Source organism: Bison bison, unplaced genomic scaffold (genome assembly GCF_000754665.1).
Source record: "Bison bison bison isolate TAMUID 2011002044 unplaced genomic scaffold, Bison_UMD1.0 scf7180017864309, whole genome shotgun sequence".
Taxonomy (NCBI): Eukaryota; Metazoa; Chordata; class Mammalia; order Artiodactyla; family Bovidae; genus Bison; species Bison bison.
Window position 1 is genome coordinate 2,498,317 of NW_011494881.1, and position 13,180 is coordinate 2,511,496.

The window sequence follows — 13,180 nt, forward strand, 5'->3', positions numbered from 1 at the left end:
ATGATCCAGCGGATGTTGGCAATTTGATCTCTGGTTCCTCTGCCTTTTCTAAAACCAGCTTGAACATCAGGAAGTTCACGGTTCACATATTGCTGAAGCCTGGCTTGGAGAATTTTGAGCATTACTTTACTAGCATGTGAGATGACTGAAATTGTGCGGTAGTTTGAGCATTCTTTGGCATCACCTTTCTTAGGGATTGGAATGAAAACTGATCTTTTCCAGTCCTGTGGCCACTGCTGAGTTTTCTACATTTGCTGGCATACTGAGTGAAGCACTTGCACAGTGTCATCTTTCAGGATTTGAAATAGCTCAACTGGAATTCCATCACCTCCACTAGCTTTGTTCATAGTGATGCTTCCTAAGGCCCACTTGACTTCACATTCCAGGATGTCTGGCTCTAGGTGAGTGATCACACCATCGTGATTATCTGGGTTGTGAACATCTTTTTTGTACAATTCTTCTGTGTATTCTTGTCACTTCTTCTTAATATCTTCTGCTTCTGTTGCTGCTGCTGCTGCTGCTAAGTTGCTTCAGTCGTGTCTGACTCTGTGCGACCCCATAGACGGCATCTCACCAGGCTCTCCCGTCCCTGGGATTCTCCAGGCAATAACACTGGAGTGGGTTGCCATTTCCTTCTCCAATGCATGAAAGTGAAAAGTGAAAGTGAAGTCGCTCAGTCGTGTCCGATCCTTAGCAACCCAATGGATTGCAGCCTACCAGGCTCCTCGGTCCATGGGATTTTCCAGGCAAGAGTACTGGAGTGGGTGCCATTGCCTTCTCCATTTGCTTCTGTTAGGTCCTTATCATTTCTGTCCTTTATTGTGCCCATCTTTCCATGAAATGTTCCCTTCGTATCTCTAATTTTCTTTAAGAGATCTCTAGTTCTCTCTACTTAACCACATTTGCTCACCCATTGCTACATTTTTTTTTACAACTCTGAACATCTTTTACTTATTTTTATAAAATAAATGGCACTAATAATTGACATACTAATAAGTGATTTTTAAAAATTCATACCATAATAGTACATACTTACTAAGTTTCTCTCCAAACTAGATCACCAGTTCCTCTTCCAAAAGACAAGCACTCTTACCAACTGCTGATATGCACTTGCAGAAATACTCTATGGACATTAACTAGCAGACATTTGTATATACAGAGATATAAAAATGTAGATCTGATATATGGTAGACACCATAACAGTGGTCTGGATAAGTTTCAAATTAATTATTCCATAAATTTATATGTTCATGTGTTTATTTCATAATGAAACTCAAATGAGCTGATTTTTTTTTTAAAAACATAGATCTGAAATGTTGCTCACCTGAGAAAAATTTGTCAGTGCCTTCTCACAACTCTTGGGATAAATATTTTTAACAAGGCTTATAAGGTTCTACAAAATCTACCTATGTTTCTGAGCTCATTTCACACCAATCTCTTCCCTCACTTACTATACTTTGGCCATACTCACCTTCCTTCATATTTTCCAAAGCCAGTTTCTTACACACTTTTTGTCTCACACACTCTGCCTAAACCTTCCCCTCACTCTTGTCTAATTTACTTCTATTCTCTCTTCCTTAATCTCCAAGATTAAGTTCAATCCCCCTATTACGGGATCTGAGTATCCCAAACCTTTTTCTTTACAGTCTTCTTTTGTACTATATGACTATACTGTTATCTGTATGACTGAACCATAAGGGCTACGCTAGTCCCTAAGGGTGACTCAATGGTAAAGAATTCACCTGCCAAATGCAGGAGACAAGGCTTTGATCCCTGGGTCAGGAAGATTCCCTGGAGAAGGAAATGACTACCCATTCCAGTTTTCTTGCCTGGGAAACCCATGGCTAGAGGAGCTTGGTGGGCTACAGTTCACGGGGTCACAAAACAGTTGGATACAACTCAGCAACTAAACAACCACCATAAAGGCTAGTACTATACTGCTTACCACTGTGCCTATTTCATACTGAGTGATCTGCTCCCCACCCCAAAAATTTGTTTTTCACTAAATGAATAAGACACTGCTAAAACATGAAGCTGAATAAGGCAAAAGAATACTTGTCAAGATAGAAAAACTGTCCTCATCAGTAAAGCCTTTGGGTTTAAATTTATCTTGAATTTATCTACCAAAGTACCAAAAGAGAAGTTGACAGGTAACATCAAAAAATACAGGGATGCCAGCCCGACCCCTCATTTTATTTCTTAGATGGAATAAACCCAAATCCCTTAACACGGCACATAGGGCCCTTTGTAACAGATTTGTTTTTACTTCAACCACTATTTAAGTATGAAAATGTCTCCCATGCTCTGAAAATACCCACGTAAAATTATACGCTGATACACAAATACACAAAATACCTTCCTTCTATGCTCTCACTAGTACTATTATTACTTTAGCCAATCCTTAACATTTCCCCCTAGCTGCTTCTCAACAGGTCTCCAATTCTGAATTATATTCATCTTTCAAGACTTGCAGCAAATATGACTGTTACCAATTCTATTGTCAAACTACACTTTTTCCCTTATTCCCACAGTATTTTACTTTTACCTTGACCAAAAATAGTATATATTTTTTCTGCCTCAATTATAATATTTGTACATCTGCCTATTCTATTAGATCACATGGTCCCTAAAACTGTCTCTTAATTTATTGGTATTTCCCTACAGTTCTAGTCTACTGTTTCATTCGCAGTAGGCCTCACAAGGCATTTAATAAATTTAAACTAATAATAATAAAGCCACTGAAACTTACTTTTATAAATGATGTAACAACAAATACATGGGGCTTCCCTGGTGCATGTGTGCTGGCTCAGTGGTAAAGAATCTGCCTGCCAACAGAGGAAACATGGGTTCGATCCCTGATCTGGGAAGATTCCACATGCCCCAGAGCAACTAAGCCTGTGTGCCACAACTACTAAGCTGTGCTTTAGAGCCTGGGAGCCACAATTAATGAGCTCACAGGCTGCAACCACTGAAGCCCTTGCCCTGGAGCCTGCACTCTGCAGTAAGAGAAGCCACACCACAATGAGAAGCCTGCACACCACACCGAGAGAGTAGAAAGCCTGTGCAGAGAAACAAAGTCCCAGCAAAGACAAAAATAAATAAACAAAATTTTAAAACTATAAAAAAATATATGGCAGGTTCTCTACGAACTCATAATCGTTAGCAAGCATAGGAAGAAGTCAAAAGAAATAAGCGAAGGTACCAGGATGCTTAGATGACTTTCTGTTTCTAGTCATAAAAAGTTTATCTGTGAGATCAAATGAAATTGGGCAAGTTATAAACTACCCCAGCTATGAAGGAATAATGTTCAGCAAGCTAAAGAACAATCAGATGCAAAAAATCAATGTCATGTCTATATTCTTGCAAAAAATGATTTGAGAATGACACCATTCAGAATAACAAAAAACATCAAATATCTATGGGAAAATCTAACAAAATGTATGTAAGATCTCTCCACAGAAAAGAACAAAATATTCTTGAGACAAATTAAAAGGAGATTAAAATGAATGGGAACATACCACCAGTTGCTGCTGCTAAGTCACCTCAGTCGTGTCTGACTCTGTGCGACCCCATAGACGGCAGCCCACCAGGCTCCCCCGTCCCTGGGATTCTCCAGGCAAGAACACTGGAGTGGGCTGCCATTTCCTTCTCCAATGCATGAAAGTGAAAAGTGAAACTGAAGTCGCTCAGGCGTGTCTGACTCTTAGCGACCCCGTGGACTGCAGCCTACCAGGCTCCTGCATCCATGGGATTTTCCAGGCAAGAGTACTGGAGTGGGTTGCCATTGCCTTCTCTGATATCACCAGTTGAAGAACTGAAAAACTCAGTATTACAAAGATTTTCCTCAATTCGATTTAGAGACAATGTGCAATCCCAAACAAAATCCCAATAGTCTAATAAGTGTCTACGAAAACTGCCAAACTAATTCTAAAATGTATACAGAAATGAAAAGGATAAAGAAGAATCGGGGCAATGTTTAATAAGGATGAAGTTGAAGGAATTTCATCTTTAAATAAGAAAGCTGAAAAGGCAAAAGAAAATAGAAGCAATGCTTACCTTTAGAAAGTGCAAGTGAATGATAGTAACCACAAGCAACCTGTACTATCTGGATATCCGACAAACTTTTAATATTTCTAGAAAAGAAGAAGAGATCAGGATTAGTTAATTCCGTTTAATAAATGAATCCTGAATGCTATTTATTGACCACCTACTATGTGCAAAGAGTTTCCTTACCAGCAGTTCCTTACTAGTGTGACCTAGCAGTTTATGCTTTTTTCACACAAGCCCAATTTATAAAAAATTTACACTAAAATCAGTAAACAAAATCTAAGTATGAAAAATTATGAGGTGTGATGAGAAAACACTTTGAAAGGACAATATTTAAGCACAGTAATCTATGCTCATACTTCAGTGCTTTCGTATGTTTTTATTATCAAAATTTGAAAAAACTTTAACTTAAAATATGAAACTTGGTAATATATTTCTAAGACAAATGTACATGATCTAATTTGTCAAAAATTGGTGTATTTGGCCCAGTTTAGTAAATGCTCTCCTCCATCAGGTTCCTTAAGAACCAGCAGGGATTCCTATCATGTGATGCTACCAATTCACAAATTATGAAACCTATTCCTTTTGGACTATCTTTCTTTTCCTTTGCATCTAAATCAATGATATTAAATGTATTTAATTCTTTACTACAGAAACTTAATTCATATCTATGATCACTGATGTGTGAGGTCATATTTCTGCCATCTCATGTTTCTGCCTTACATTTTTTTAGCTTCTTTTCCCACCAATTTCTGATTTTTCCTTAACTGCAATGTAACTCTAAAGGCTGTGTTAAAACATAAAAATCAAGTAACTCTGTGCATGAATCATCCCAGGTTTTATGTAGTTCACCTTCACTTGGTCATTCTGTTTTTCCTGAATTAACATTTTCAAGAAAAAAAGGGGGTGGGAAAATACAGTATGTTTCTTATTTCCCTTTACCTGATACTGCCACCTGACCTGATTCTGCCATATGAGAGTCCGGAGCAAGTTCTGACCAGAGTGTCGATACCCATGATTTTCGGGAGGCAGCTTCAGCAAACCAAATTTTGAGCGGGAAAAAGGAGAGTTACTCTAATTCCATATTGTTGTATTAAAAATAATTTATTTAGTGGATTTATGTTCTTAACTACAAAACTTGAGAGTTGTACTGCTACCATTTAGCAGAATCCAACAAGTTAACAGGGTCCAACATATTTTCAGATTTTCAAATATAGCAAAAGGCTATATATACACTGGCAAAGCAAAACCAGGAATAAAAAAATACATGGATATTTACAACTGTGAAGTTATTAAACATTTACTGTTATTGCTTATGCATATTACGTACATCATACATTGAATAGTGAACAGTATTAAATGGTTTTAAAAAAAAAACTGTTCCTGGCATCAAGCCCAATTTGCAAGACTAAGTAAAATCTTTTCAAATTCTACATTCTAACAGCACGCTGTTTTCTCCTTCACAGCATTTATCTCTATAAAATACTGGAATACTTAGTCATTTAATTATTACTAGTATACTCTGCTAAACAATAAGCTCTGTATATTATCTTATACCCATGGAATCCCGAGCACCTACCACAGTGCCTGGCAAAATGTATGAGGAAACAAAAAGTATGTCAAGTGTCCATTGTTTGAGGATAAATGAATCTGTAACTTCTTTGAGGCTTTAATATTAAACTATTCATAAAGTTTGCCCCCAAAACTTCTAAATTTGCACAGCAATTTACACTCAGTGATTCTCATTACCAAAATATTATCATGCAGCTTAGAATATAGGACGAATTTTTTAGTTGTGTCTGCTTGAGAGAAGTGAAGATGTTCTTCTGTGGAATTACTGTTTCAAAGGAAAGAAATCTCTGCTTTTGTCTCTATGGAGATGTAATACACTGAAGATGGGGGAGTGGAGGTGGGAAAGAGAAGAGGGTTTGCTTTTTATTTTTTTTAGCTTTTGGGAATTTAAAAAAGAAACAAAAATACTGTTTTATATATATATGAATAGTAAAGCAATTTTACCATGGTGCATTTTTCCTGAAGAGACAAATCAGAAAATTCTTAATGAAACAAAGTTTTATAGAATTCATCAAATATAATCCTCAATGAGTAAAAAAGATAATGTAAATGTTTTTCAGTTTTCAATTTTTAAAAGGATTCAAATCAATAGGAAAGTCAAAAGAAAAGAAATTTTGTAAATAAAAATATATTTACACATGTATATGAAGATTCCTAATTAATAAGAACTATGAAAAGAAAATCAAAATTTCGGATGTCTAGGGTAAATATTTTATAAATACTTATAAATTTAACTCCCTAAAGTTTAGAGTTCTTGTCAAACATTTTTAAATGGCCACATCACTAAAATTATTCATTGTAAAGGAATTATTTCTTCACTGAATTTTGAAAGATGTTTGAAATTTTAAGAAAACAGTGCATAAACCTGGAAATAAGATTCATACACCCCTCCCTTGAGAAGCCTTGAAGTCAAAACATAAATTGTTGAATATGTGTACTGTTGTATTGTTACATTTTTCCAACTTAATGTACAGTGGCAATACGGCAGAAACCAGGCACTTCCAAATTTGTCTGAAAAGGTAAAATTCTTTAAAAACCATTAACAAGAAACAGTGATAAGTTTGAATATAATCAAGAATTTAGTATGAAATCAAGAATTTGAGGAACTAAAGCATTAAATATTTTGCCAATTTGAAAATCATCAAGGTGTATACACTAAATAAATAAAACTTTTTGTATGCCAAATGTACCTCAAGAAAGTGGTTTTAAAAATAAATTTCCCAGTAAAACATAATCAACAATTTTCTATTTCCCAATTAAGCCACAACTTTCTTATTCATCTGAGAAAAGTTTATAGCTGATTTTGAAAAATTTATGCTAACAACTGATCTAGTCCCTACCATTAAATGTTCTTTAATTTTCATTTTAATCTGAAATACTCTGTACTTTCATATGCTAATATTAGGCAGAAATTGTAAGATACTTTTTGGCCATGCCATGCAGCTTGCAGATCTTAGTTCCCCTACCAGAGATCTAACATGGCCTACAGGTGAAAGCAGAGTCCTAACCACTGGACAGCCCAGGAACGCTCTGCAATATGCTTTCAAAACTGAGTTAAATCAAGAAAATCTATTCATATGTCTGAGTTTCCTCCTATCATATGTTTTATTCAAAACGTATGTGAAAGTTACAAAGCTGGCTGACATTTCTAAGCACCTAGAAAAAGGTTTGGATCTAAAAAATGATTTGGTGTTAAGACTTAAAAACAAAAAAATCACTAATGGTCTTTCATAAAAACATACTCCTACTGTACTGAAATACTAAATTTCCCTTTAAAATATGAAGTACCAGTAAAAATTTATATGTATGTATACATATGTGTGTGTCACAACAGATCCAAATCAGATTAGCCCAATGAAAAACTGAGAAAGTTCAACAGGAAAGATGCCCTTATACACAGTTTAAAACTAGTAAGATGTTCAGTAAATACATAAACAGAGACGTTTAAATCAAAGGACTCAATTAAGATCTCTTACAGGTCCCCATTCAGGTTCATAAAAGAGCAAAGTTACAAATAACAGGATTATTGGGCAACCTTCAAATAAACTGTCACATAATAAAATTTTCTCATCTTTCTCTCTTTACTAAGCATCTATGGATTACTGTCTCTTAGACCAGAACTGAACAGAAAAAAAAAAAAAAGGAAAATTCAGTGGAGTGAAAAATATTGGAAACTAGACAGCCTTGTTGTGAATCATGGTTTTGAAAATAAGGACTTAGAAAACCTAATATCTAACTCTCTTTTCATACTAAAAACACAAAGTTCTTAAAAATCTTAAATAAAAAATCCCATTCTACAATAATTACTTATGGAAGGAAATAAAGGCAGTAGAGAATGTGACAAATGTGAGATCACTCTGTTCCTATGAATGCTTTGCATTTTGTAGCCAGCAGCCATTTGGCTGCAAATTAACATTTTCTAAAAGAAATCAAAATTGAAATGACTAAAAAAATTCAATTTACTTAGCTTAAGGAAAAAACTCTCTCTCCCAACAGCACCATCATTAAAGGGGCACTAAAAGCGTAACGGGAAATGTGTTTGCTATTTAATTGTTATTACAGAAGAAACAAAAGGAAGAAATTTGTTTGGGGAGTTTTGCAGAATTTGATTACAGGTTAAAGAAAACACATTAATGAGACATATCCCAAAGTCTCAACAGACAGCTCATTACTAGAACAAATATAAAGCATCAAACTAAAGATGAAAAAAATATTTTAATATGCTAAAACAAAACAAATATTTCAAATGTATACTTTTTAAGTTTTTTAACAGACATACACACACATATATACATATATATACATTTGATAAAAAAAAATATGGGCTTGCTGAAGGAACTAGCTACCATCCCTATTTAAAAAAAAAAAAAAAATCATTTCTAATGATAAGAGCTCTGTTCTGTTTTTTTTGTTTGTTTTGTGGTTGTTTTTGGTTTTTTATACCAGGTAACTTAAGGGATCTTAGTTCCCTGACCAGGGATTGAACCTGTGCCCTTAGCAATGAAAGCATGGAGTCCTCACTGGACTGCCAGACAATTCCCTCCTGTTCTGAAATGTATTATTTCCTGTGCTCCAATTTCTTATCCTAGTAGTTATCTATTTCTTAAGCCAGGACAAACATTAATAATGTTAAATTAAAAACAAAATAGTGCACTGGGACAACCCAGAGGGATGGTATGGGGAGGGAGGAGGGAGGAGGGTTCAGGATAAAAAAAAAACAAACAAAATATCTAAATGTGTATATTATAAAAATGCTACCTGGAATAAATCTAAAATGAGTATAATATCTTGGTTCCCTAGAGTTCTCTTTTACTCCTATAACTATTACCAGGAGAAAAAACATAAAGAGTTTAAGGAGACAAGAATTTGTATAATTTTAAACACTAAGGATGAGTTAGTGTATTAATTATGTACCCAAAAGAACTGGATATTTTTCTTTAAACCTTTATGTTCAGGATTACAGTTTTTAATATTAAAGCAATGGTGATGCCCTATATAATTCTGTAAAACTACAATATTGATGAAGCACTGCTTATTTTTAAACTCTGAAATAATTCTATGATGAATCAGTGGTTAGCATAAATTAAATTGTGGTCAGTGCTATGTAAAAATGTAGAAAGTGAATTATTCTTTTTACTCTAAGCATGTGGGACTTCAACATTCAATAAAAACAATAAAGACAAAAAAAAAACAAGAGAAAAAAACAATCAACCAATATTTAATGGTTTAGTCTTAATCCACTTAAAAATTTCAGTGAGAGAAAATTTATAATAAAGTGTGCATTCTTTACCCTTTATCTTTGCAAACATACATAATCTGGGAGAAATATGAAATATACAAAAAACAGTATTCAATCCAAACTAAAGGCAAGCACCTACCCAATAAATGCCTTTAGAGCTTAAAGGGGAGAAGTAATTGTATGTCAGCTCTTAAAAGCCCAGTAGTAAGCAGAATGATTTAGATAACAAATTTATTATAAAAGATTGTTAAAGACCCCTTTGTCGGTCACCTTTGTTACCTGGGTACTCTGATACATTCCTCTGATCCTAGCAGGCCAAGTTGTCCATCAGAATCGAGACCCCAAGCATACACCTGGCCCTTGTCATTTAGTGCTAATGTATGAGCTTCTCCACATGAAACAGCTACAATATTTTGGGCATCCAGGGCAACAACCTGCTCTACAGAAATCAGAAACAGAGACATTACATTCTAGTTTTAAACCTCCAGTAAGAATAAAACTATAGTCTTCATCTTGTACAAAAAAGCTAAGGAAATGCTGAAATACAGACTGTAATTTAGTTATTCTACAAAACCTAACAAATACATTCCACACAAAACTCTCACTGTAGTAAATACAGATATATGTCACAGGGCATAATCAACTCAGATTATTAAGTAACTTAAATATTTGGGAGAAGAAATTAAAGGTGTATAAAAATTTTCTCGGGAATTGGTCTTCACTCAAAACCATTACCAATAAAAGGAGTACAGCTGAAAAGGAATCATTTGAATAAATTGGCTGTTTTTTAACAATAAAATCATAACCAACATATGTATTACCATATGGGATACTACTATGAAGTGATTCTGAAACAAATGAAATAATCTGAATTAGCAATTTCTAATAGGAAACAAATTCTTTACAGATCTCATAAATAAAGTATCTACTAGATATGCTGAGGAGAGAACTGAAAGGCAATGTGACTATAACAAACAGATTTCAGTTTATGAGCTGCTATTTTAATGTGAAAGATATAAAAACTCCACATGTGGTTAAAATATGTTCAAGTTTTAAATCAGAAATTAATTTAAAATATTGGCCCTCTTAAGACTGTCAATAGCCATTGACAAACCAGTAAAGAAAATGAAATTGCTTCCTTAGTCTCTTTAAGATGTGCATTATAGGTGTTTTACTAGTATACAAGTTTTTTTAAAGACATCATTAAAAATTAACCTCTTAAAAAAATTAACCTTTTTTTAGCCTAATAATAAAGCTATGTCTTCTACAAACTCAAAGTGTCTTTTTGCAGAGCTGCTAAAACTGAACCAATAAGAGCTTCCTCAGAAACATAATTTTAGCTCAGTGTACAAATACAGCTGTTCAATAATAAGAGATTACATCACAGAGGTTTGAATCCCTAAGTAACAGAGAAATTCAAATTGCATCTGCATTACTTATTCTGCATTTTGGGGTGGGAAGTCAGCCCTTAGAGAGCCTTAAGAATTTGTATAACTCTAATGATATGTCTTTTTAAGTACTTACCTTACAATACTATGAATTCATAATTCATGAAGTTGATAAATAGTACATGGAAATTCACTATATGAATCTCTCATTTTGTGTATATTTTATATATATACAAGTTTTTATAAAATCATATTGCAGAAACATACGAAAACAAAACATAACATATATAACATACTGCCCCTTCTCCCAAAAACACAAAAGGACTTAAAAGTATGTTATTTATTTACATCAAAACACTCCCATAAATCTTAATTATGAAGAAAGAAGTAAAATGCAAAAGATCTATTAATCTTTCACAGAGGACCCCGAAATGAATCAATGTCTCTCCAGAACAATCCTCAAAGGAGATGGAATAAAGAGCAAAAAATGAGAGGATGATAAGAAGGATGAGTAAGACTGGTTGGTTCAACAATATAGGAAGGGCACTTAAATTTGTTATCAATTGCTATAAAATCAAAGACACCAAAAATCCAAGAAACAAAGAAGACACAATCATTCATGCCAAATATTAATATTTACTGTATACTTCTTGTGCTCTAAGTACTAGAGAAAGATAAATAAAACAGAGTTCTAGTCCTCAAGGAGTTTACAGTCTATAGAAAAACAAGTGGGGTAAGGATCTTATTAAAGGCAAAGGTAAAGATATACAAAAGGCACCAGGGGAACATGAAATACTTTTAAAAGATACTATGAAGAATTTTGGAAGACACTGACACTAAGTTAAGTATGTGAGGAAAGAGAAAGAGATGCCACGTATCTGTTAGAGAAAATTCAAATTACTTCTTCAAATATAGCAAAACAAACTAAAAGCAAACTGAAACAACTGATTTAAAAAAAAAAAAGAGGGAAAACGTAGTTGATATGTCGAATAAAAACATAACCTCCCTAATATTTAAAGACTAAACAGGAGGAGGGGGGAGCAGAAGCTCAGTGAAAAAATGGGCAAAAGATGTGAACTGACTGTCCACACAGAAAGAACAGAAACGGCTCTTAATCCTATGAAAAGATGTCAAATTCATTGATGAGAGAAATGAAAATTCAAACTAAGCTGAGAAGTTAACAATACACTAACTTGGAAAATTCATAAAGCCATAAACTGTATAATTTGTATACTTCTCTATTTGATTACAAAAGTTTACATTTATCAAAAGAATGAGAAGACAAGCCACTGACTGGAGAAATTATCTGCAAAAGACACACCTATAAAAGACTGACAACCCTTCCCCCCAAATAGATCTATATATTAAATGTTCTTAGAACTCATCAATAAGAAAACCACCCAATTAAAAAATAGTGCAAATGACCTGAAATAACACCACACCAAGAAGACATAAAGATGGCAAGTAATTATCTACCAACAGAGAATTGCAAATTTAAATGAGCTACCATTATCAGCCTATTAAAATGGTCAAAACCCAAAACACTGACAATACCAAATGCTGGTGAGGATATAGAGCAACAGTAGCTCTCATTCACTGATGATGGACATGTAAATGGTACAGATACTCTGGAAAACAGTTTGGCAGTTTCTCACAAAACAAACCATACCATTACATGATCCAGCAATTGTGCTCTTTCACATTTACCCAAAGGAGCTTAAAATTTATGTCCACACAAAACCCTGCACATGGATGTTTATAGCATCTTTATTCTTTCCAAAACTTGGAAGTAACCAAAATGTCCTTCAGTAAGTGAATGAATAAACTGTGGTATATCCAGACAGTGGAATATTTTTCAGTGCTAAAGAAATGAGTTATCAAGCCATAAAAACACATGGAGACGTAAATGCATATTACTAAGTGAAAGAAGCCAATCTGAAAAGGCTACAAAATGTATGCTCCTACCATATGACATTTTGGAAAAGGTAAACTCTGGAGACAGTAAGAACATTACTGGCTGCTTGGGTTTAAAGGGAGGAAGGGACGAACAGGTAAAGCAGAGGGCATTTTTAGGGTACTGAAACTATTCTGTATGGTACTATTACTATTCTGTACAATACTAAGTGAGCTTCCCTGGTGGTTTAGATGGTAAAGAATCTGGCTGCAATGCAGGAGACCCAGGTTCAATCCCTGGGTCAGGAAGATCCCCTGGAAGAGGGCATGGCAACCCACTCCGGTATTCTTGCCTAGAGAATTCCATGGACAGAGGAGCCTGGCGGGCTCATTTCATTATACAGTCGTCAAACCCATCAAATGTACAACAAAGACAATGTTACAGTAAACTATGAGTGTGGATGATATGATGTGTCAATGTAGTACACTAATAGTTAAGAAACGTACCCCTGTGGTACAGGCTGTGGATACTGTGTGTGTG

The 13,180-nt window shown here is 34.5% G+C and overlaps 1 protein-coding gene across 3 annotated transcripts in view; it reads right to left on the reverse strand.

The window, feature by feature from the left end:
- The window catches only part of HERC4 (HECT and RLD domain containing E3 ubiquitin protein ligase 4), a 127,980-nt gene that overhangs the window by 86,093 nt on the left and 28,707 nt on the right, over positions 1-13,180 (reverse strand). For all 3 annotated transcript variants that reach the window (XM_010852154.1, XM_010852153.1, XM_010852155.1), the window contains 2 exons: positions 9,638-9,797; positions 4,057-4,133 (listed from right to left, as the gene is read on the reverse strand). In XM_010852154.1, the coding sequence (XP_010850456.1) occupies positions 4,057-4,133; positions 9,638-9,797 (237 nt within the window). The remainder of the gene's footprint in view (positions 1-4,056; positions 4,134-9,637; positions 9,798-13,180) is intronic.